Consider the following 26,148-nt stretch of genomic DNA (forward strand, 5'->3'; position numbering starts at 1 on the left):
CCCAGAGCGGGCTCGTCATCACGTGTGGGCGTCCGCTGGTCTCCCCGCCATTGGTTCTCACGTTGCACAACAAGGCTCACAACAAGGATGGAGACCACACACACAGTTTTCCCCGATGCGCAGCCGGTGTCAGTCCCCCAGACTGGGCCCACCCGCTGCCGATGTCTGCTGCATCCAGGTCAGGATTTCAGCAGAGGGTCCCGGCCCGCAGCCTGTTCCCCTTCTCTTGCACCCCCGCCTGGTCCGCATCGTGAGGGGCCTCGTGCACGCCTGTGGACACCGCAGCCTGCACACCCCCATCCCTAGCTGCTCAGCCAAGGTGTAGGCACACCAGGGGCCCAGGCAGGACGCCCGGAAGCCAGGGACATTCAGGCAGAGAATTCAACCGTGAGATCTGAAAAGGGAAGGTCATGGGCCTGTGAAGAGGCCACAGACAGAAGGGGGCCTTCCAGAGTGTGGGGTGCCTATTGGGACGTGTGCCTTTCAGTGTCCTTGACCCAGAGCTCAGACGTCTTAGGCCATCCCGCGAGTAAGCTGCAATGGCCTCTGAAGAGAAGCTCCCTGCCTCCTTCCCTCAGGGGAAAGTGCTAGAGAGCCCAGGAGACTCACAGCCCAAGATCTGTCCCCTTTTACCAGCAGACCCCGCAGTGACAAGACCTTCCTGATCCTGGTCCTCTAGAAGACCAAGACCATCCCCAGGCTCCCCACGTGGTTGGCCGCACTCCCAGGCTGTTAAGGCACTAGGCCAACAGGAGACTTGTTTTCCAACGGGGATCCCGGGAGGAGGAGGTGTGGCTCTCGATGGGAACAGCCCAGGGTCCATGGGAAGGACAGCGGAACCCCGAGTGAGTTCCAGGAAGGACACCTGCAGAAAGGACTCTCCAAAGAACTGAACAAGAGAGTGGATGCAAACGCACCTGGCCCACAGGAGGGACTTGAACGCCTCTGGTGACGTGGCTGGCAGCAGCGACATTGTCTTGAGTGACTCTGTGCCAGGCACCTGCAGCATGCGCTTTGCTAAATCATTCCTTTGATCACAACAATCAGAGAAGCCTCGCTCCAGAGGAGTGAGGCCAGGATCCCCCAGCTGGTCAGCAGCCAGGCCGGGAATCGCACGCGGGTCCGTCCATCTGCCTCCCAATCCTCCTTCCCAGTCCCCACCCCCTGCCACACCACACTCAACGCCTCAGCTCGTCTTCCTGCAGACTCTGAGGAGAACCCCCCACACGCCTACCTGCCCCCAGCTCCCAGGACAGGCTGGAGGTTAAACAACGCGGCCAAGACTCCAGGCCCCCTGCTTTGCCAACACCCTAGAGCTCTCTGTGTTCCTGTCCTGTGTGCAAAGCTCCTGGAAAACCCATCCCCAGGAGGACGAGCTTGCAGATAAGCCAACCAACCACACCCAGAAAAGTGTCTCACCTCAGCACATTTTTTTTAAGTTTATTTATTTTGAGAGATACGGAGACCGCGCTAGTGGGGGAGGGCAGAGAGAGAGGGGAGAGAGAGTCCCAAGCAGGCTCCACGCTGTCAGTACAGAGCCAGACGCGGGGCTCGAACCCATGAACCTGTGAGATCACGACCTGAGCCGAAACCAAGAGTCTGATGCTTAACCGACTGAGCCACCCAGGCGCCCTTCACCTCTGCACATTTTGAGTACACTTTACAAGGAGACCCACAGCCAGCTACTTGGTGGACCAAAGACTCGGGTAGCAATATAGGGTACGGCTCACAACCACCTGAGTCTGTCTGGTTCCCAAAAATCATGCAAAATAGACCCTGTTTTCACTACTGTGTGTGTGTGCCCTTGAGTCCACATCAAGTACTCTTGAATTCACTCATAAAATCACAAGAACGTTTCAAGATGCCAGCACTACCAGGCCCAAGGTCAGCCCCGGCCCCCACCTGTCTCAGCAGGAGCCATCTGGGGGGCTTCCTGGGGGAGACCCTTTGTCTGCACTGGGGGAGGGGGGGCTGCAGCAGACACCTCCCCAGGCCCCAGAGCTCGCTCACCCCTGGCCCTGGCGGTTTCAGAGGATGAAACCACCTAATTGCCTAAGACAAGACCTAACCCCGAGCCCTCAGAAGACCCAGGGAACTATTAGTGGGGAGAAATGTACGGAATACTGGGTCCTGCAAATTCATGGTTCCGGGGCCCTGGGAAGAGGTGTGCAGGGGGGAGGGGGCTGCAGGCGGCTCTGTCAGGGAGGACTGCCCGGTGCCGAGTCCCCTCCCCTGCCCTGCCCTCCCCTTTTCTCCAACTCCTTTCCCTCCCCTTCTCTCCCCCCCTCCCCTTCCCTCTTCAGGAAATGACACCACCAATGTCCACTCTGCTGACACAGTTGCCACAGTCTCACCAGCAAGTCTGGGGCATGGGCACACCCTATTCCCTCGGATCTTGCTCTTCTGGATCCTCTCCCCCTGATCGCGCTTAAATGGTATCCAAACACAGGAATCCCACTGAACAGGGCAGGGAGGGGAGACAAGACTTTCAGGGACGATGTGCCAATTCCTTACAACACGTCATTTTGCAACAACGCCCCAAACTTTCCCGCATACCCCCCCCCCTCCACCTGCCCCGGCCACAACGTGAGAACAGCCATATAATGACTACGTTCAGGACAGCACACACGGGCGGTAGAGGGAAGGGGTTGATAATTATGAGTCTCCTTTCCCTTCATGCTTTCTGTAGGTACCGACGGCACACCGGGAAGGGCGGGTTTTCTTTGTGTAGAAGGGGGCGCATTGCGGGGGTTGATCCCCAACTGAATCCCCCAAAATAGAAGGTTAGGTGAGGTATCGGCCAACCCTGGGGGCCTCCTGCCGACTCTGGAACATGCCTCCTCTCTGCACCCCCAGCCCGGCCCCTCCCTGGGTGCCCACAGGATCCTACCCCACAGGAGACCCTCCACCACGGCACCTTCCCTGCAGCCCTGCTGGGAGAAAGGACCGCCCCAGACGACTGCAGTGCAAGAGACGTGAAGAGCAGGGCAGACCGCCCCCCCTCCCCCAGCTTCTCCAGAACGTCTAAGGACACCACGTGAGGACAGAAGCAAATAGCCAGCTTTCCTTCCTGGCGCTCACTCGGGCCGGCGGACCCAGCCTGGACTTGGCCCGTTCCTGCCCCTCCAAGCCAGGTAGGTAGGAGGCAATAACAAGCCAGCACATTCTGACACTCTCTTCTCTGGAGACACCCCCAAGATTCTCCAAAATCCCCGCGGCAGCTCCCAGGAAATGACCAGATGTGCCTACACGTACGTGCACAAACACCGCACGCCCGCCTCTCCCCAGCACCATTCCCGTTCTCAGCTTTTCCCTAAACCACCAGGACCAGGTGCCTCCCCCTTAGCCCCCCGCCTCTGCCCTCCTCCAGGCCTTGTGCCCGCGCTCCTGATCACCAGAAGGCACCTCGCTGGCCTCCGGCTTAGAAAACATCCAAAGCGACGCACGCATGGGTCATGCCAAAAGGGTCGTTTTTTGGTTTGTTTTTTAATTTTTTTTTATTTAAGAGCCCGCAGTGCTGCAGCTCTGGAATTGGGAAGGTCATTCCTGGCGGCCACACCTGCCAGGCCCGGCGGAAGGCACCTGGAAGGCGGCACCGGGGTTTCTGTGTAAGGCGGAAGAATCCGGCTTCCCCGCACAGGGTTCCAGTCCCAAGGTTCAGAGGGCACACAGCTGCTAGGCGCCGGTCCCACTGAGTCACCGCTCTGGCCCGCGAGTACCCTGTGGGGGGAGAGGTAAAGCAGGCCCGCCCCAGGGACAAACAGGGCGGAGAAGAGCAGGAGGAAAGTCAACAAAGGACATGCGAAAGAGGGAACAGAGGCACAGCTGGTTGTACAGGCAGGCTCTGCACCACACCCTTGCCCCAGCAGTCTTCCCAGACACCCCCCTCTCTCCTGCAGAGGCCATCGCACCGTCCCGATAGCCAGGGACTGGGGAACCCGTGGACCCCGCAGCACTGACGGCCCTTCTCCGGAAACTGAATAACCTGAGAACAGGTGAGTCAGAAACGGCTACGGAGTTTTCACCCACAGCGGTGGTACAGGCCATAAGCAGGCAAAGTGCACGAACCCTGCAGAATGCCAGAAGAGAGGGGATAAAAAACGCAAAACCCCTCTCCAGAGAGAACAGAATCCCAGAGCCCCAAAGGCACTGCTCAAGCAGCTAATCTCAACCTCGGGAAAAGAGCAAAACGGAAGGTCTCCATCCACCAGAGAGGTCAGCCCAAGGCCCTGTTTCCAGAAGCCAGCACATGTCTGGGCACACAGCTCTGAAACGAGCCAGCCCCCCCCCCCAAAACCCCTGATCCACACCTTCAGGAGGGGCCTTCCTGCTGTCACCTCCTGAGTCCCGGTGGGTGTCCGGTCCAGCCTGGCCTAGAACAACTTCAAACGTGGTCCCCGACACTGTGCCTTTTTCAGGCAACCAAATCCCCATCCCTCGGAATCACCACGGTGATTTTCTAAAATTACATTTCCAAGCCCCAACAGTGTAGAACAGGGCAGAGAAACACACGGAGGATGTTACTAACCAAAGGCTGCCTCGTGCTGTCTTTTCCTCCCAGAAAGGGAGAAGTTATTTCACATGTGCACACGCGTGTGCACACACATGTATGCATACACGCACATACATATAGGCTTTTCCCTGATACACAAAATTCTTTGTGAACTAGCTATGTCTAATTCTGCTGGACCCGTTTTTTGAAAAAGGAGAGAAAAGGAGCCACAAACACCAGTATATTTCTGCTAGGGCTGGCTGGCTCTAAACATTTCAACTTTGAACTTTCACATAGCTGTCACCAAAGGCCAGAACTTGGCCAAACCCAAAAGACCACTGAAGGGTCAGACGTCTAGAATGTTGTAGATCCAGGAGAGCAGAATATCAGAAATTAGAAGCTGAATATCCTCTAGGCTTTTTTTTTTTTTTTAGGTTCCTGTTAACTTCTGATCTCTTTACTTTTGTGAACAGTTGCCTTAAAGTTACTTTGTTTAAGTCAAAATGTTTCTATCCCTTGCCCCGTAGCAAGACAAAAACCCTCTTGAGGAAGACAGGGTGACATTTTAAAGGGGCATCCAGAGGGTAGTAGAGGCGACTCTCCTGCAGTGATATTCTGAGCTGATGTGCGACACACACAACTGTGCCAGAGTTTCATAGTGTTTGTTTTGGTTTCAACATCTCAGACAAGACAGCTTCCAGATCCTTCACATCCCAGGCTGCAGCTGACCAACGTTCCACAGGATGCCAACATGCTGGATATAGATTTTACCTAAAAGAAAAAGAAGAACCAGTCAATGCCCTCGGCAGAACCCTGCATCCATTCTGACCCTCACAGTCTCTACCCTATAGGTCACACTCACCCAACCACAGGACCTTTGAACATGCTATCTGGAAGGTAACTCCTTCCGTTCCTTCAGCTCCTCGCTCAGGATCCTAGCTCCCCATGCAGACCCCCTAGTACAGAGCTGCTTTTCTCCTTGTACTTCTCCTTCCTAGCAGTGCTACTGGTGTTTACTCCAGGGCTCCACAAAATTTTTCTGTCGAAGTCCAGACAGTAAACATTTTCGACTTTGTGGGCCCTACATTCTCTGTGGCAACTACTCAACTCCACCCCTGTGGAACAAAAGCCACTGTGGATAATAGGAACATGCTTGAGCATGGCTGTGTTCCAATAAAACTTTATTTGTGGACACTGAGATTTTATTTGCAAATTTTTACAGGTCATGAAACGGTAGGCTTCTTTTAATTCTTTTTCAATCATAAAAAATGATTCTTGGCTTACGAGCTGTACCAAAACCAGGCAGACAGCCATATTTAGCCCATGGGCCATAGTTTGCAAATCCCTGGTTTATGCAATTATCTGATTCATGTCTGGCTCTTGCTTAGGCTGGGGGCCCCTTGTAGGGAAGACCCATGTCTGAGCTCACTCACCTTTAAACCCCCGGCACCAACCACAGTACCAGGAGTGAAAGAAAGCCTGGAACCTAAATCCACTCAAGACATCATCCAAAGAGACTCAGGAGAGGAGGGAAAATCTGTGAGGTCAGAGCCACCAGTGTCCTCTGCTCATGTTTGATCATGGGCATCAAAAAATCATACATGTAAAAATAGTGGGGATTTAGGAGAATTTACAAAATAATGAATTTCTTTTCATAATGTTACATGACCCCAAATATAAATATTACCATCATCATCAGGTAACTATTTTCTAAAAGATAACAAACATCCTATTTTTAGGAAATACACAGTTAAGTATTTGCCAAAAAGGAACATGATATATGTAACTTACCCTCAAATGGTTCAGGAAAAAAAAAATCTGTATGTACACACACACAGAGCCATCATAAGGTGACTGAGGTGAAACGTTATACCAGGAAAATTTGGGTAAAGAGTATACTATTTTGGGGAGCACCTGGGTGGCTCAGTCGGTTGAGCACCCAACGTTGGCTCAGGTGATGATTTCACAGAGACTTCAAGTCCCGCATTGGGCTCTGTGCTGACAGCTCAGAGCCTGGAGCCTGCTTCAGGTTCTCTGTTTCCCTTGCTCTCTGCCCCTCCCCCACTTGAGTTTTGTCTCTCTCTCCAAAATAAACATTAACAAAAAAATGTTTTAAAAAAGAGTATACTATTTTTGTTTTTGCAACTTTTTTTAGGCTTGAAATTATTTAACAAAAACTTTCAAGAAAAAAAAAAAAAAAAAGCAGGGGCTCCTGGGTGGCTAAGTTGGTTAAGCATCTGAGTCTTGATTTCAGCTCAGGTTGTGATCTCACAGTTCACGACTTTGAGCCCCACACTGGGCTCTGTACTGACAGCACAGAGCCTGCTTGGGATTCTCCCTCTCTTCTCTCTCTCTACCTCACCCCCACTGTCTCTCTCAAATAAAAAATACACTTATAAAAAAAGAAAAAACACAAAGATACACTCATATTGGCCACTAGGATACCCTACACAGCAGACTGGTGGGCGGAAAAGACAAGTTGCCACATCCGTGTCCAATCTGTGCAGGGTGGCTTTTTTCCAGCATCCACATGCGCCCTCCTCCCTTGGGCTGGGGAGTGGGGGCTAATCTCCCCCAACTGACATCCATGGAGCCCAGATGCTCACCCCCACTCTACAGATGCAGCCTGAGGACCTCAGATGTAAAGACTCCCATCAGGGCTGCCCCCCTCCCACAAGAGTCAGGCTACATCCACTGCAGGTTCAATGTAGGGGGACCAAGGGACTGGGGACCGAGCTTTCAAAGCTTCCAAAGACCAAGAACGGGACCCGAGTGAAGGGACTGGATTCCCAAAGGCTCCAACGAAGCGGCCGTGCCTAGGAAGGGGAGCAGCCTTGGGCGCTGGCCTGCTGAATCTGGGAGGAGCAGAGCATGAGGAGTCACAGAGGCACGGACTTCACGTAGGGGACACAGGCCGGAGACTCACCTTCTGATCCGGGGACATACATCTCAGGGATGCCGCGAGACCACACCCAGGGTCGTCCGCCAGGCCCCTGTCTGTGCCCACGCCCCCGGGCAGCCGCGAACACCCCTGTGCTTATAGAATAAACGTGCTCGAAGGACGGAGTGGGACGGGGCTGGCGCAGGGGGCCCCCCATGAATCACCACGCTCGGCACAACTACTCACAGCACAGTGGGACAGGGGGGAAAGGAAACAACAGAGTTTACACACACCTCCCGAGGGGAGCAGTCACCCTGGGTGCCTGCGATCGCCCTCAGGGGGGTCACCAGCTCTCCAGAAGGAGGCGAGCCCCATCACAAGTCTGGGCCGTGGGGTTGGCTTCAGACTCTCCGGTGACGCTGTGACTCAGGAAGCTCCAGGGGACCGTGGACACAGACACTAGGGCTCTCGGTTTCATCTCCCTGCCTCCCCAAGGCCATGCAGATTTGGGGTTCTCCCCCGGAGGGCCCCGTGGGGTGGGGGACGGGCTCACGGCTGCAGTTCCCCCGGCTCTCCCTCCACTCGCTCAAACCTGCACACATCACACATGCTGTCAACTCTCCCCCTCACTCCTCCCCGCCCCTCAGTCCGCCTTGGGGTGCTTCCTTTCAAACCCACCATGAGCTTCACCTCCTCTGGAAAGAGCTTCCTGCCCCGGCGAGGTAACCCTCCTGGCTGTCCACAGCACCCCGTTCTCTCCTCCCAGCGGTTCCCAGGTTTCTGGCTGTCGCTCCCCAACCCCTGCCCCAGTCTCAGCACAAGCTCCCGGGGCACAGGCCAGGTTCACCCAACCTCACTCACAGTGAATGGAATTAGCAGGCTCGCGAGCCGGACACACAGAGGTGGGGGACGCGCAGAGATTTCTAGAAGGACTCTCTCAGCCTCTTTCTCTTCCCCAGAACAGCCAAACTGCTAACAACACTCCTGCTTCATCAAGAAGAGAGACCCGAGAGAGTCTCAGAGCTGAGCTCCCCGCCCTCCCTGGCAGCTCCCTGAGAAGTGAAGACACATTTGGGCTCCATACCCCATGCTTATTCCTTTCAAACCTCCAAACATCCTGTGCAACGACACTGGGTTGTAACCATGTAACCATCCCGGAGAAGGAGAAGGGCGTGTCCCAACCTGTCTGTGTCCCGTGCTTTGTCTGTCAGCAGAAAAAAGCCCTTGGGGCACCTGGGTGGCTCAGCCAGTGAAGCATCTGGCTTACCGCTCAGGTCATGACCTCAGGGTTTGTGGGTTCGAGTCCCGCATGGGGCTCCGTGCTGACAGCTCAGGGCCTGGAGCCTGCTTCGGACTCTGTGTCTCCCTCTCTCACTGCCCCCCCCCCTCAAGAATAAATAAACATTTTAAAGAAGAAGAGCCCTCAACACACAGGGTGTTGCATCTCTGCACCTGTGAGCACCCTAGCAGCCGACCTCTCCGCACAGCGGTCCAGGACACCTCAGGGAGGTGAGGCGAGGACCACCACTGCATGTCAACCGTGCTCCCGCTTTCATCCAGGACACCAACCACAGTAAGGAGCAACCAAACAACGTGGCCAGCTTTTGCAAAAGCATTGCTAAGATTATTTGTGCTAGGTTTTGGGTTGTTTAGTGGGTTTTTTTTTTTCCTTTGTTCTTTTCACTTGATTCTTCTGTAGCCCTATAAGCTCTGGTGTGTGTGTGTGTGTGTGTGTGTGTGTGTGTGTGTGTGCGCGCGTGTGCGCGCGCACATGTGTGTAGGCAGGAGACGAGTCACATTCACTTAGTGGTAAATTTTCATCGCCACGCAAATTCCTGTTGGTATAGGTTCTCTGCTCAGAGACCTAAAACTCCAATCTTTTTACGGTGCATGATACCTTAGCAGAGGACTGCCCCCAGATGGCCAATACTGCTCTTCAAAGACACAGAAACGTCCCCTGACATGCCCGTCTTTCAGACAGGAGCTCAGCTTGTACAGAAGAGGGCTGGCAGAGCATCGTCCAAACAGGTAGGGGGGTGACCCCTGCTGTTGTCTGAGGTCCAGGTAGGTTACTCCGGCATCCTCAGGGGAACCTGTGGGTCGCTGATTCCTTCCCGGCCTCAGAAGCTCACCATACCCCATCGTCCCTACAGCTGCCCACATGTTGACGCTCCTAACAGCTTCGTTCCTCACTCTAGAACCTTCGTTCCAGAAGACAAGGAAGCAGGGAACAGAAGGGCCATTTGAGCCCGACCTTCAAGAAGTCACTGCTCTGGGGCACCTGGGTGGTTCAGTCCATTAAGCATCTGACTTCAGCTCAGGCCATGATCTTACGGTCCATGAGTTTAAGCCCCGTACGGGCTCTGTGCTGACAGCTAGGAGCCTGGGGCCTGCTTCAGATTCTGTCTCCCTCCCTCTCTCTGCCTTTCTCCAACTCTCTCTCTCTCTCAAAAATAAGTAAACATTAAAAAAAATTTTTTTTTAAGTCACTACTCTGTGCTTAGCAACTTCCATAAGGTGTCCAGGACTCTGAGCCCCAGGCTCAGTCTAGCACAAGTAAGTCAATCTGCTTTCTCCTGCTCCCAGCCTTGCCTCCAGGGGCCTCTTGCTGCAAACAGCCACCTAATGCCCTTTGTTCCAAAGACAAGATGCCAGGCACAGCACCTGGCATCCCAGCGGAAAGCTCATGGCTTTCTAATGAGATTCCCACAGGAAGCTCTATTCACAAGAGGGTGGGAGGCGGGCACTTGTAGAATGCATGCCTGGATTCCCACAGGCCACATCTTTTCCAAACCTAAGAAGCAGAGGGACGTGGCACGCAAGCTTGGGCGGGAGGAGCAGTGGGTCTCCCCAGCTCCCAGCACCCACCTTTGCACCCCACGTGTCACAGCCGCCACTACCACCTACAGACAACCGGGAGGAAGGTTGGCACCTGCCTCGCCACCGGGGTACACGCCCAACGGGTGTCACAGGGGTCTCCTGTAGGAAAGTGGGGATGCACGAAGACCCGGAACATCAGCCACAGCCGCACGCCAGGCCAACCAAGCTCAAAGCACACACAGCCGGGGTTCAAACGCCTTTGGAAACATGGAACCATTCCAAAACCCCAGGGTTCTCTGTACTCCGGTTAGCCAACATTTATTTCTTCTAATTAGCCTTTTTAAGGACAGAACAGGGAACGCATTTCCACAGACTTTGTTTCCCTCCACGCCCCCGCCCCATCTGGCCCTAAACACTGGAGGTCTTATCTCATGGCCTTGAACATCCCAGTTGCCCAGGAGCCTAAAAAGAGGGCTACGCACAGAAGTCAGGAAGCCCTGGCCGCCTTCTCTCCATTTCCTGCCGGGCTGATGCGGCCAGGCTCTGCGTCCCACAATGCCATCAAAGAACAGCACGTGTAATAGTATGGACCAAGTTACTGCCTCACTGCCCTGGGCACCGACAACACGATTTTCCTCTTTGCAGTCACTCATAAAATAACCCAAGGTCATAATTCAGCTGCATCGATTTAAATGCAGTCTGTTTCCCAGAGGGAACCCCAATATTTCGCTGAGCTAGGTCTAAACAGGAAAGACAAGTACCTGTGAAGAGATTATCAGGGGCAGACAGAGAAGTTCTCAAAAAACACTAACCCGAACATAAAACTGGTCTTAAAATTCGTGTTCTTTCAAACTTATTGACCTATAAAGTTGTTTGTAACATTCCGTCCAGGTGGAAAACTGTTCCAAAGCAGCACGTGTAACATGGTGCTACTTCTACAAAAAAAGAAAATTCACAGATATGTACTCACACACACTCTAGTGGTTACCGTTAAGTAGTGAGATTACAGAAATTTTATTTTTCCTTTCTCTTCTCTGTAATGTGCATAGCATACATGACATCTGTAATAAGGAAAGCTGTCACTCTCAGTCTTCCTAAATGGTCGGTCATCTCTGGGCCTGAGGGCTAGAGCAGTCTTGTGTCTGGTGACCAAGCTCCAAGTTCGCTCACATCCTGGTATCATTTCAACCACAAACAACACAACCAGGAGCTGCTTGAAGTTCGACAGACAGGAGGATAGTGCCTGGTGATGAGGAAAGCCTGCGGGAGGCAGCTAAAGTAGATTGTTACAGAATAAACACTGGGGCGCCGGGGTGGCTCAGTTGGTTACATGTCTGACTCTTGATCTCAGCTAAGATCTTGATCTCAGGGTCATGTGTTCAAGCCCCATGTTGGGCTGAAAAACACAAAAAAAAGAAAGAAAGAAAAGAATGAAAAGGGGACCATGTCTACACGATTCAAAGATTAAAAAGATAGTAAGAGAATGCTGTGAGCAACGTTAGGACAATAATTTGAAAACTTGGATGAAGTGGAAAAAATCCCAGAAATACGACCCATATCAAAACTAACCCAAGAGGAAACAAAGACTATGTAGTCCTATCACTGTTCAAAGGACTGAACATCAATAGGTTTTTTTTTGTTTTTTTTTTTTTACTCTTTGCACACAGAAAACATCAGGATCCGGTGAGTTTCAGCATGTTCTACTAAACATTTAGTAAACAAATATTTCTAATCTGATACAAACTGTTCCAGAGACACAGCAAATAAGGAACCTACCCTACCTTGCTTTATAAGGAAAACGTGTCTTACTAGTAAAACATTTACCAAAGCCTGACAAAGATATCACAAAGTAGGAAAAGGACAAAGCAATCTTGGTCACTCAGACAACCAAAGAAAGCCCTAAATAACTATCATCAAAGCGGCGTGCATGACAGGATAACACAATGACAATCAAGCTCCTTTTGTTGCACAGACGCAAAGTTGGTTTAATATCAGAAAAATCTAACACAATTTCACCACCTTAACAGATGGAAGGTTAATAAACAGTATGACTGACCCTCTCAACAGAGCTAGAAAAGGCATTAAAATAAAATTTGACATGAGCAAACTAGGGACAGAGGGAATCTTTGCAGGAAAGAAATTCTACGAAACCCCACAGCTGCCACCACTCTCAGTGGTCAGCATGGAAAGCACACACTTTAAGGTCAAGAATAATGCAGAATGTCTATCGCTTCTATTTAACAACGATTTAGAGGCAGAGGCGCCTGGGCGGCTCAGTCCGTTAAGCGTGTGACTCTTGCTTTTGGCTCAGGTCGTGATCTCACAGTTCAGGAGACCAAGCCCCGAGTGGGGTCTGTGCTTGGGATTCTCTCTCTCCCTCTCTCTCTCTGCCCCTCCCCTGCTCATGCTCTCTCTCTCTCAAAATAAATAAAGAAATATCTTTTTAAAAAGTCACCACGTGCTGAGGGGCCCCATGCACTGCTGTGTCATGTGGAGCTGGAGCCACCCGCTATGAAAGTGGCCAATGACCTACTCCAGAGCATATGCTCCGAGACCCTGTGTCTTTTTTTTTTTTTATTTTTTTTATGTTTGTTTATTTTTGAGAGAGAGAGAGAGAGCACGAGCTGGGGAGGGGCAGAGAGAGAGGGAGACACAGAATCCGAAGCAGGCTCCAGGCTCCCAGCTCAGAGCCCAACACGAGGCTCAAACTCATGGACCGTGAGATCATGACCTGAGCCAAAGTCGGATGCTCAACCGACTGAGCCATCCAGGCGCCCCTCTGACCCAGTTTTTCACCTGTTCTTGCCCTTGAAACAAACCAGGGAGCATACTCAGACTTTCGTAAAAGCAAACGTGAGGCTCCCGGGTGGCTCAGTCGGTTGAGCATCCGACTTCGGCTCAGGTCATGATCTCATAGTTCATGAGTTCGAACCTCGAGTCGGGCTCTGTGCACACAGCTTGGAGCCTGGAGTCTGCTTCAAGTTCTGTGTGTGTCTCTCTCTCTGCCCCTCTCCCCTGCTCACACGTGCTCTTTCTCTCAAAAATAAACATTAAAAAAAAATGTATTATCTGTTACCTAACACCTACCAGGGGGTTCAATTTAATCATCTGCTTTTAGAAACAAAACCACTATGCCGAAGACATACCTGCCTTCCTACGTTTACTGCAGCATTATTTATGACAGCCGAGACATGGAAACAACCAAAGTGTCCATGGACAGATGAAAAGATAAAGAAAATGTAGTGGGTGTATATATATATGTAATGGAATATTATTCAGCATAAAAAGGAAGGAAATCCTGCCATTTGCAACAACATGGATGGACCTTGAGGGCGTTATGCTAAGTGAAATATGCCAGACAGCGAAAGACGAATACAACATGATCTTCCTCATATGTGGAATCTCAAAAAAAACACCATACTCATAAGAAAAAGAGACCAGATTTGTAGTTAGCAGAGGTGGAGGGGTGGGGGTGGGGGACTCGGGTGGAGATGGTCAAAGGTGCAAGCATCCAGTTAAGAGATAATACATACTGGGGATGGCTGTGGCTAACACTGCCTTACGGTGTACCTGGAAATTGCTAACGAAGTACCAATGTCAATTCAGCACGTACGGTCAGCCTAGAAGAGGCACTTGCTCCATTGTTTGAAGTACTAAGATGAGCCGTGGAATTTTCTTAATCTGACAGTGGTTTCAATACTTCTTTTCATGATACCAGACACAATACGAATCCAGCAGTCTCTAAGCCACAGTAATACTTGTGTCCATGTGCTCAGGAAAGGGCCCCTTTGGGGATGCCTGGGTGGCTCAGTGGTGAAGCATCCTACTCTTGGTTTCGGCTCAGGTCATGATGTCACAGTTCATGGGTTCGAGCCCCACATTGGGCTCTGCGCTTAAGAATGCAGAGCCTGCTTGGGATTCTCTGTCTCTCCTTCTCTCTCTGCCCCTCCCCCGCTCACCCTCTCCTCTCTCTCTCAAAATAAACATTTAAAAAAATGTTAAAAAAAATAAAAGAAAGAAAGGGCCCCTTTTCCTACCTTACACTAAAGTCCAAGCCTAAAGATAGACTATCTGGACAGATTGATTGATGTATTTCTTTGTTAGGGTCTTTTCCTATTTAGTGAGATGCAAGGCTTCCACAGCTAGTTCAGTCATGAAGTATGGATGAGATTCTATTTAAGTGTCTCAGCATCAAAACAGTACATTGAGCCCCGTAAGCCCACAAGGGCTCCCTACTGTATAATACTTCCAGGCCTGCAGGACACAGCAAACCCTCTTCATTGTGACTAATAACGAGGACAGAGTTTTCTTCACGTTATGTTTTATTTCTGTGCATTGAACATGAAACAGATGAAATGGCTAAGCAATAAAACCAGTACGACCACGAACTTTCTTACGTGTATATTATGTGATAGTATTGATGAATATCACTGATTGTTCTCATTCTACTCAAAGGGCTACTATTTACCTAACATGCAAATTATAGCGAATGGTTTTGCTCTGCTATCTACTATAATCAATCCATGCTTTAATGTTTGTGTATTCTTAAAATGTAGGTGTTGATTTTTTTTTAATGGCTATTTATTTGGGGGGGTGGGAAATGTGAGCATGAGTGGGGGAGGGGCAGAAAGAAAGAGGGAGACAGGATCTGAAGCAGGATCCATGCTGACGGCAGACAGCCCGATGCAGGGGTCAAACTCACAAACCACGATATCGTGACCTGAGCCAAAGTCAGAGCCAAAGTTAAGAAACCGGCTGAGCCACCCAAGCACCCCCAAGAAAATAGCATTTTTTTAAGTTAAAAATACATACATATATTTGTAAAACACCTGGCAATATACGTAACAGAAACTTATAAAACATTTATGGAGACATTTTTGAAAGTACTGAAAGACATTTTTTTTTAAATACCTAAGTAAATGGAAAGTCATCCCATATTCATGGATTGGAAGGATTCTCACAAAGGGGCTGATTTCCCCCTAAACTGATGCATGGAGTCAAAATCCCAAACATGCTTTTGTTGAACCTGACAACTGATTTATAAAGAAGGGCCAAGAACAGCTGTGCTGACAAAGAACAAGTCAGGAGAGGCTGTGGAAGACTGGCCTTCTCAGGAATGGAAACGCTGCATGTGCTGGTTAATCTGACGTGTCAACTTGACAAGAGTCACAAGGTGCCCTGACATTTGGTCAAACATTCTGAGTGTGTCTGTGAGGGTGTTTCTAGAGATTAACAATTTTATCAGTAGACCAAATGAAGTAGATTGCCTTGTCTGATGTGGGTGGGCCTCGTCCAATCAGTTGGAGGCCAGAATAGAACAAAAGGCGGGTAAGAGGGAATTCACTCTCCCCACTGACTGTTCTCAAGTTGGGCCACTGGTCTCCTCCCTCACTTGGAACAGGACTTACATCCCTGGCTCTCCTGGTTCTCAGACCTTCAGACTTGGACCTTTATAATAAATCTTTCTTTATGTAGATACATATCCTATTGGTTCTGTTTCTCTGGAGAGCTGTCCAGGGAAAACTCAGGATTGGGTCCAGCCTGGACCTGTAGTTCCCCTTTGTCGGCAATAACTGGAAACTTAAGCAAACAACTTCCTCTTCTCTGAGGCTTTGAGCCCTCATCTCTAATCTACACTCACCCCCGTCCTTACATTGAGAATCTCATACCTCCAAAGAGCACGCTCTAAAAGAATCCAAAACGCAAACTACAATCCTGAAGTCACAAAGTCATTCTGACTTTCCTACAGGCTCCCTTTCTCATCGGTAAATTCCAGCCAAGGAGTAACCCTCGCCCCACTCCACGCTCTCAGCCATCAGTTTTAGAGTGGCTGAAAGAGAAGTGTCCATTTGTGGGCAGTCTGTGGCACAGGCAGCTGCCAGAACCAGATCCCCGCAGGCAGTGCGCGAGCAGCTCGTTGTCTGATATTCAGTCCCCCTTTTCTTCACGCAAAGCTGATTCCTCCAGCGTTCGCATTTGGGGAAAGTGGGAATAACCATTTCTCTGCCAGCTTTCTGGGTGCTGTGCATTCTAGGAAGGGATCAAAGCGGCTCCCCCCATAAGCAGAACGCCCCAAGGTCAAACACATAACCAAAGAACAAGGACACATGGACGCCACCCCTGGCCTTGCGCTGTTTTCCAAGGTGAACCGTCCCACCACGCCAACACCCGAGGGCCCAAGGAGGAAGCTGCTGCCCCCCCAACCCCCGTACCTGTATTTGATGTCAAATACTGTGGAGTCCTCATCCTCATCCTCCTCTTCGTTCAGCGGGGCCATTTCCACTCGCTCGGCTGGAGTAGTGATGATGTCATACTTGCGGGTCTTCTTCAACCTCTTTCCCGACCTGGAGGAAGGGAGGCACGTTCCTGAGAACTCTGTGATGCCCAGAGGTAAGTGGCGTTGCCCCCTCCCGCTTGCTCCGGGCAGCCCTGGCAGACGTCCCAGCTCCCTCCCTTTCAGCCATGGGAACTCTTACAGATTCCGGACCTCGCCAATCCTCTTGGTCCTCACCTGCAAAGTGGAGATGATCATGCCTGCCCTGAGCACTGAAAAGCCCAGTGAGCAAATAAATAGTACCCCAATGCAATATTTTTAAAAGGGTAAAATTAATGCAAAGAAAATCTGCGATGAGCCAAAGATGAAAATGTTCAATGAAGACAGGATCCAGCCCTGGGTTTGCATGGGCGTGACACATCTGTCCCCTTGCCCCCTCCCCCGCCCCCCCCCCAAGCATAGATGTCACAGGTGGCACTGACAGGCCAACCAGGTGGGATCTGGGTCAAGGCTCAGGCACTCTCCACCTGTGTGATCTCAGGCAAGTCGGTTAATCTCCCTAAGCCTCAGTTTCCTCCTAAATAAAATAGGATATGGACAGTATTTGCCCCTCACAGGCAAGAGAGAATTAAATGAGATGGTGAATTCAAGGAGCCTACACACAGGAGGCTCTCAGCAAAAGTTACTGTTAGTAAAAATAATAAACAAACAGAAGTGCTATAGCCTCTCTCAGATGACAAGGACTTGTAAAAAAAAACAAGTCAATATCATTTCCAGCATGAGGATTTATGGGGACAGTGAGTTATAACACGAAGCTTTTACCTCTGGGATGGTAAAGGGTCACCGCGAGCCACCGGGAAAGTGCTAAGACACGTCCTTCGGTCTCTGGCATTAGTCACTCTGCACGAAGGATGCTACATTTATCAGGGCAGGGCTGAAAGTTTATAATGCCACTGGGAATAATACTATTATCATGACTACTGATGCTCTTTGCATTTATTTCTCCACTATCTTGACTATTTTCCCAAATGCCTTGTATTCTACGGTGTCTCTCCGTTTTGACTACATTTGATACTGTCTATGAGAAGCCAGACAACCTCCTCCCTGCAAATAATCATAAATGGGGCACTGAAGAATTGTACACTCTGCACATTCCTCCTGCAGACTGTCAGCTCTTCCCAGGTGGTGACCACATCCAGGATACACGCAAGACCTCTTTGTCCCCCACATGCAGAAATTCTTTGGTCAGTTTGTAAAATGATGAAATAAGAAATTCACTTTAAGGTTTCTTTTTTGTATATGCTTTTTAAAGTTTATTTCTTTATTACTGAGAGAGACAGAGCACGAGCAGGGGAGGGGCAATAGAGAGAGAGGGAGACACAGAATCCGAAGCAGGCTCCAGGCCGTCAGCGGTCAACACAGAGCCCGACGCGAGGCTTGAACCCACGAACCATGACATCATGACCTGAGCCGAAGTCAGATGCTTAACTGACTGAACCCCCCAGGCGCCCCAACAGTCAGGTTTCTCATAGTTTCTTAGCAACAGCAAATTGTTCTTGTCTTACCTGGTATGATTTACCAAAAACATGAAACTGTCACTTACGTAGAAAAAGTAGATATTTACCTGTATGTGTACCTGTATCTTCGGCATAAAGCACCCTATACAACCTCTAGTACCTGCTCCTTGTGGTTTTTCAGGGAGAGACTTCGAGAGACAGGGGGAAACCAGCTATAAATTCTGATGACTGGGGCACCTGGGTGGCTCAGTCGGTTAAGCATCCGACTTTGGCTCAGGTCATGATCTCTCGGTTCATGAGTTTGAGACCCACATCGGGCTCACTGCTGTCAGCCTGTCAGCACAGAGCCCACTTCGAATCCTCTGTCCCCACCCCTCTCTGCCCCTCCCCCATTTGCCCTCTCTCAAAAAGATATGAAACATTAAAAATAAAAAGTCTGCTGATCACCACACCCTACCATAAAGCTATCTGCCCTACCTGGACAGACACACACACACACACAGAGGCATGGGTGTGATTGCTTGTATCTCAAACGTGAGATGAGGCATGGTACCAGTACCAAGCTTGGGGGGTAAGAGGGGCACAGCCAGCCGCCTCCCCAGTGGTCCTGGACAATGGCATTTTAGAAGGAGGCTTTATGCAGGAGCATAAACACTAACCTTGTAAACACCACTAGTCCTACATTCTCAACCCTCAACAGACTCTTCTTTTCTATCCACCTCCCCCCAAAGGAGTAAAGTAAGTCTCTGCCTTCTGCCCTAGCTGACTCATAATCCTTGACCAACTCCATCTCCGATACTGGACAGGGGAGATTAGAAACAGCTTCCAGACGCCACAAGCCACCCAAGACAAAGGCACAAGGAACCACCATCCCCAAGCCCTGAAGACGGGTCAACATCCCCATCTCCGCAGACCCTCACACCACACCTTTGTCAGGAAAACAGCCCCACATCTCCACCCAGATGACTCACAGCTGTTCAGAGCTCTCTGCAAAGCCTGGCTTTGCAAAGGTTTTTGCCCAAAGAGACCGACAGCCTGATGGTTTCGGGCTGAGGAATCACAGTGCTGTTTGTAACTCTTTTTCAGGTACAAGGAAGCCTAGAAAATGCGAAATCTGATCTGAAAACCTCGTGGTACACTCGGAACTTGAAACCTAATTTAGTCATTGGCCCTGGAGCAGGACTGACTGCTGACTCTGGAAGAAGGTTCTGGAGGCTCTGACTTTAGCTCTGCTTCATGGGAGTGGATCCCTATCACCCCTCAAATCACCTCCCTTCTTCCTGATGGCTTATAGAATCTCATCATGAGAAAATTAACTTAGCTAGTTTAAAATAAGACCCTTGAACAGTTACGCAGGGGAGAAACTGGAAAACACCACCAGCTTCTAGAATGTCACGGCCTACTTGGTTTAATGCCACCCATTCCAACCATGTGACCTCAGAAAATAATTTTAAACCCCAAGATTACACCAAAGGTGTAATGGTTAATTCTATATGTTAATTCTGTATGTCAACTGCCACAAGGCGTTCAGGCATTTCATCAAACATTACTTCTGGGTGTTTCTGTGAGGGTATTTCTGGATAAGATTAACATCTGAATTGACAGACTAAGTAACAGACTGCTCTCCTCGGTGTGGTGGGCCTCATCCAATCAGCTGAAGGTCTGACCAAAACATAAAGACTGACCTCCCTGCCTGACTGCCTTTGAGGTGGGACATTGTTTTTTGTTTGTTTCTTCCTTATGTTGACAATTAAGCTGAAAAGCTAGCTTTTCTTGGGTTTCAGGCCTGCCATCCTTGGGATGGGAACTTACACCATTGCAAGCTCTTGGGTTTCTAGATTGCACGTTCTCCTTGCAAATCTTGGAACTTGTCAGCCTCCTTAATCTTGTAAGCCAATTACTTAAAATATATATATATATATAATATATATATATATTAAAATATATATATACATATACATAAATCTATTGACTGATTATATACAAGTGATTAATGTTTTAATAATATAATTCATGTGTTACATATTGATATATGTTCCGTGGCTCTTAGAAAGATAGAAAGATAGATCGGTTGATCCATCCATCCATCGACCCTCTTGGTCCTGTTTCACTAGGAGGACCCTGACTAGGGACAAGAGGCCATTAACAAGGGCCCTCGTGCATGCTTTAAATGCCAGTTCTGACGTAATGAGCTGAAGAAATTACATTTCAAATGATCAGCTCTCTGAGACACAGAAACATCACAAACAAGGAGCGATGTCACTGTTCCATGACTGGACGTGTTAACAGGGAAACTGGGACCCAGTGAGAGGCTGAAGAGACCCAGACGCATGGACAGCGGCCTCCAGGGACAAGTGCCTTTGGTGGAGGGGGGCGGTCACGGTCAATGCGCAAGCTACGCACGCATTCAGGTGGGGCGGGATGGGAGGCTCCCCACATATTTGTCACAAGAGGAAGCGAACCCCTCCTTTCCTAGCAGTGCCCAAGTCAGAAGCAGGGAAACGTGTGAACAGTCAGTGAGCATTTCCCGCAGATTCCAAGGGTCCTGGGGCTGGAGAACAGTGTCATCCTGCTTCAGGGAGGGAGAATGGGAGAAAACGGAAAACGGATAGTTCTCCAGCCCGAATAACTTCACCCAGTCCTGCTCTGTCTTCTCTGAGTGTGGACACTCTAACGTGTCTTTTCTAATTAATACCAGTCTACGACAGGTGAGCTCTTGCTGGGCTAAGTCATTTACACATACTGATCACATGTGATCACATGTCACAGCTCATCAAGCACTCTACAAGGTGCCGCCGCCTGCCTCACAACTGAGGAAAAGGGGGCTCAGAGAGGTTGATGTTCCCACGGCCAAGGCCAAAGGCTGCCCCAGAACAAAGCTCCCTGGTGGTCACCTTGAACCACCCGTGCCTGCCAAGAGGCAAGGCGCCAGCTGTCTCTAGATACTTCCTGCTCACTCTCAAACGCAAGCCCACTCCGCACCCCCACCAGACTCCACCCCCACTCCACGTTAACACCAAGAAACTCTCTGCCCTTCTAGAACCTGCCACTTAACAGAGCTCGCACATTCCTACTCCAAATTGATCTGCGCACACTTCTAATGAACTCGCTCTAAATCGTGGACCCTCAGGACGTGAGTCCGTTCAAAGCAGGCCAGTTTCCATTTCCTCCCTCCTTTCGGCGTCTACATCTTCAGGGGCCTGGGTGAGTCCCCTTCCCACGTAGTCCCCACGGTTGAGGGGGCCTGGTCACCTACCATACCCCCAGTTCCAGGAGTAGCTGTGGGACTGAAGCCCGAGCCAATCAGTGTGTTGCAATCCCCAGGCCACGGCAAGAGGGGCGGGACTGGGGACCAATCAGAGCCAATGGCCTTTTGCTAGGAAGGCTGGACCGGGGGCAGTAAATGCTCCATCCACTGGTCTTGAGACCCAAATGAAGCAAGCCATCTTGCCACCTTCTGGAAATGGAAAGTAAAAGGGTGCCTGAGCAGCTCAGTTGGTTAAGCGTCAGAGTTTGGCTCAGGTCATGACCTCACAATTCAGGGGTCAAGCCCCACGTCAGGATCTGTACTTAGAGTGTGGAGCCTGCTTGGGATTCTCTCTCTCTCTCTCTCTCTCTCTCTCTCTCTCTTTCTCTCTCTCTCTGCCCCTCCCCCATTCATGCTTTTATTCTGTCTCTCTCTCAAAATAAACAAATAAACTTAAAAAGAAAAAAAAGAAATGGAAAATAAAGCTCATATGGCAGAAGGCAGATTGGGAGGGAGAGAGATCAAGTTCCAAATCTACTATAAAGCCAGCCCTCCTTGGGGCGCCTGGGTGGGTCAGTTGGTTGAGCGTCTAACTTCAGCTCAAGTAACAATCTCACCATTCATGAGTTCGAGCCCCATGTCGGACTATGTGCTGACAGCTCAGAGCCTGGTGCTTGCTTCGGATTCTGTGTCTCCCTCTCTCTCTGGCCCTCCCCCACTTGCACTCTCTCTCTCTCTCTCTCTCTCTCTGTCTCTCAATCTCTCTCTCAAAAATACACATTAAAAAAAATTAAAAATAAATGAATAAATAAATAAAATAAAGCCAGCCCTCCTTGACAGCTACCAAAGCCAGCCTGGGCTGAGGTTTCTGTCACACACCACATGGAGAATCCAGTCACAGGATCCTGATGGAATGAAGGCAGGCACAGCATGAAGTGAAACCATCGCTGTAACAATACAAACCATCTTGGGATTTTCCTACCTGCTAACGGTAAAACTTCCACATGTACATACAATTTTATTTCGTCTAACCCTTCAAAACCCCAGGACTCATCCCTGCTCTAGAAAGAAAGAACCCATACATACAAAGTGCCTCAGTGACAACATCCTAAACATTTCTGCTTAGAGCCACCGGGGAACAGGTTTTCCAAGAACACAAACATCCTGGTGACTCCTTCCCACAGGGATGTTTATAAGCACACTGGCCTGCGAAAAAGGCCAAGGCCACATGGCCACAAAGACTCTGAAGTCCCCTGAGTCTCTCCAAGGGACAGTGCATCAGCTTGTGGGCACAGCCCTCATCTCGGTCACCAACCTGAGGAAGAAAGTTCTAGACACCTGGTTCTAGAGCCCAGGTGCAGAGTCAGATCTGAGTTCATAACCCAGCAATTCTATACACAGGCCTGTTTCCACAGTCATACACGGGGGCGGGGGGGGGGGGGGGGGGGAGGCAGGCAGGGGAGGAGCCTGCCAAAACTGTCAGGCATACAGCTTCCAGCTAAAGAAGATTCGAGAATCAAAGAAGGGAAAAGATATAGCTGGCCTGTGCTCTACAGCATGGCCCCGGTGACACCATTTCTCTTCAGTGAATAAGGTCCCTTTATTTTTTTATTTATCCATTTTTTGAGACAGAAAGAGAGAGAGAGACAGAGTGCTTGGAGGAGGGGCAGAGAGAGGGGGGCAGAGAAAATCCCAAGCAGGCTCCGTGCTGTCAGTGCAGAGCCCGACCCGAGGCTTGGAACCATGAGATCATGACCTGAGCTGAAATCAGGAGTTCGACACTTAACTGACTAAGCCACCCAGGCGCCCGTGGAACAAGGTCCCTTTGAACCAGATGGCCTCAACGAAGAGATGGCAAGCGGTGGCTTTAAGTAAATGTTCACACTGTGTTTCACAGGAAGAGGCAAGACCAGAGAAGTTCTAAGAGACAAAGGATCCTTCCACAGGAGCCAAAACACACATTTTTAACAAGGCAGAGGAGAAGTTCAAGATTCTTTTACTCTGAAATGTGATCCTAAAGCCAGGGGATTTGTTTACGCAGAGGCCCTGTCAGCAGCTGCCCAGAAGCGGGTTTCCCAGTGAGGGGGGGCTGTTCCGCTTATGCAAACACAAAGGCCGGGGAGCAGAGCATCGGGGCTCAGCGGGCCAACGTGGAGGGGGGCCTTCCGTCCCTGCCCTTCCCCGCGAGGAGGAACAAAACTAAGCCAACCCTTAAGGGTTAGTTTGTTATGAGAAATCCAGCTGGGGGTGCAGCAGTCAGACCCATAGACTGCACATCCAGAGATGGGGTTTGGACCTCGGCTCCCCAATTCCTCTGTTATGTACTCACTCCCCTGAATCTTTAAAAAAAAAATTTAAACTTTAATGTTTATTTATTTTTGGGAGACAGAGTGAAACAGAGTGCAAGCAGGAGAGGGGCAGAGAGAGAGGGAGACACAGAATCCGCAGCAGGCTCCAGGCTCCGGGCCATCAGCACAGAGCCCGACGCGGGGCTCGAACTCATGAACGGAGAGATCGTGACCTGAGCCGAAGTCAGATGCTTAACTGACTGAGCCACGCAGGCACCCCTGAATCTTAATCTCATGTCCATTGGTACCGCTGGCCAGGTTCAGTTGGGGTTCTGGTGATGGAGCCTCATGGTGCCTCCCGCCTCACCCACTCCATGGGCCACAGCACGCCCGTTTCCCCCACGAGGCCTTCCCAGGACACCCCACAGAGGTCAGGTTTCCTGCTGCCTCAGATTTCTGTGATCTCCACTCGCAGACACTGTCCCCGCTGTGAAGCACCATCTGCATGTGACTCCGAACCACGAGTGGCCCTCTTGCATCACCGTTCCGCTGGGGTGACAGTAACAGCAGCCACCACAACGGGGCAACACTCAGCGCCAGGCATCACCCGCGTACTCCTAGTGGAGCCTCCGGCCATCGTGGAGTCAAGGAAACAAAAGCCAGGAGGCACTGAGCGACCTGCCCCGCGAGTGGGGCTCAAGGCTACGTCTACCACATTCCAGAACCCAAGCTCTTCACACTCCAACAGAGAGCAGGAGACGCACCGGGGTCACCGGGGATCCCCACACTGTCAGACAGCAAGAATCCAATTGCAAATTCTTGTGGTCGCCCCCTGCCTCCTCCACCACCGAAAAACAACCGGCGGAGGACCGTGCCAGCAAAGGGAGGGTGCGCCGTGCTTCCGACTACAAAGCGTCCACGCCAATGTCACGCCTCTCATATTAATCTACAAGTTTAACGAAATCCAATAAAATACGGACAGATTTTTGTTGGGGGATCTAGACGAGTTAGTCCCAAAGCTCAGAGAAGGGGGGAAAAAATGGATAACAAGAATAGCTAGGAAAATTCTGGAAAAGAGGAGTTTGAAGGGAGACTGATCCTAAATAGGGTTTACCTAAGCCTGGGGGCTGGGAGGGAGATGGGGGTTCTGCTAATGGGCTCGGAGTTTCTTTCTGGGGTGATGAAAATCTTCTAAATTGATTGAGGTAATTGTGCGCAAGTCTGTGCATGCACTAAAAACCACGAATTGGACACTTTAAATGGGTGAATTGTGGGATATGAGAATTATCTTATAAAGCTGTTACTAACAACAGGGAAAGACAGGGGCGCCTGGGTGGCTCAGTAGGTTAAGAGTCTGACTTCAGCTCAGGTTATAATCTTGCGGTTCATGAGTTCAAGCCCCACGTCTGGCTCTGTGCTGACAGCTTGGGGCCTGGAGCCTGCTTCAGATTCTGTGTCTCCCTCTCTCTCTGCCCCTCCCTGGTTCGCACACTCTCTGTCTCTCTCAAAAATAAACAAACATTAAAAAAAGGTTTTTTTAACATAAATATGGGGTGCCTGGGTGGGTCAGTCAGTTAAGCATCTGACTGCTGATTTCAGCTCAGGTCTTGATCTCACAGATTGTGGGTTTGAGCCCCACATCAGGCTCTGAGCTGACAGCACGGAGCCCGCTTGGGATTCTCTCTCTCCCTCTCTCTCTCTGTCCCTCCCCCACCGCACACACACACCCTCTCTCTCTCAAAAAATAAACATTTTTAAAAAATAGGGAAAGATATGTATTTATTTATGTGTGTCTGTACATACGTTACGCTCATTTCTCTACTTTTAAAACCTCTAGGGAAAGAGACACAGGAAATTGATGGCAAGCAGAGAAGAAAGTGTGGTGGCTGAGGGGACAAGAGGTAAGAAGGACATTATTCACAATATATTCTTTGGCTCCTCAGGAATTTTGAACCATGTGAACATACGATCTGTTTTTAAAAGGAACAAACGAGGAAGTAAAATTCAAAGTCAGTAATTAAAAAAATACTTTAAATGCATCAGGTCTGCTCTCCCCTTGGAGCTGGCCCAGGGGCCCCTCTGCTCCACCCAGAGGCCTCATGTCGCCTCCCCTCATCTGGGGACTTTAGGAGCCAAACCCAGCAACCGAACCTTTCCTCCACCCTGGCTGATTTCATTTTTAAGCCCATTAAAGTAGGTCTGTAGCTCGAGGACCAGCTTGCTGCAGAAACCACACTACTTGTCACAAAGAGCATGTCACCTCTGACATTGAGAAAAATTAACAGGGGCCCCTGGGTGGCTCAGCTGTTGAGCATCCGACTTTGGCTCAGGTCATGATCTCACGGTTCATGGTTTCAAGTCCCACGTGGAGTGAGCACAAGCCCCGCCTCAGGTGAGCTCAAGCCCCACTTTGGGTGAACTCCTCTTCTCTCTCCCTCTCTCCCTGCCTCTCTCCCTCCCTCTCTACTCCCCCTCCCCGGCCATCGTAGGATTCTCTCTCTCTCTCTCCACCCTCGCCCACCTGCACCCTCTCTCCCTCAATAAAAATAAAATATTTAAAAACAAAAAAAGTTAATAAAGAAAATAAGAACGAAATGGGGTGGGGGACACAGAACCCAGAAGCTGCTGG

General features: G+C 50.2%; 1 protein-coding gene and 1 long non-coding RNA gene across 3 annotated transcripts in view; one reads left to right on the forward strand and one right to left on the reverse strand.

Annotated features, from left to right (window-relative positions):
• The first annotated feature begins 1,564 nt into the window (after positions 1-1,564).
• LOC122221646 lies at positions 1,565-5,692 on the forward strand. 2 transcript variants are annotated; one of them, XR_006203352.1, is made up of 2 exons: positions 1,565-3,134; positions 3,507-5,692. It is a non-coding gene; the product is annotated as an uncharacterized LOC122221646 (long non-coding RNA). The 2 variants fall into 2 exon arrangements; XR_006203353.1 differs by having other exon boundaries at positions 3,900-5,692.
• Positions 5,181-26,148, reverse strand: part of FAM174B (family with sequence similarity 174 member B) — a 33,414-nt gene continuing 12,446 nt past the window's right edge. The window contains exons 2-3 of the mRNA XM_042941081.1: positions 16,406-16,537; positions 5,181-5,263 (exon numbers count right to left, since the gene is read on the reverse strand). Coding sequence (XP_042797015.1) covers positions 5,260-5,263; positions 16,406-16,537 — 136 coding nt within the window. The 3' untranslated portion in view covers positions 5,181-5,259. The remainder of the gene's footprint in view (positions 5,264-16,405; positions 16,538-26,148) is intronic.

This window comes from Panthera leo, chromosome B3 (genome assembly GCF_018350215.1).
Source record: "Panthera leo isolate Ple1 chromosome B3, P.leo_Ple1_pat1.1, whole genome shotgun sequence".
Taxonomy (NCBI): Eukaryota; Metazoa; Chordata; class Mammalia; order Carnivora; family Felidae; genus Panthera; species Panthera leo.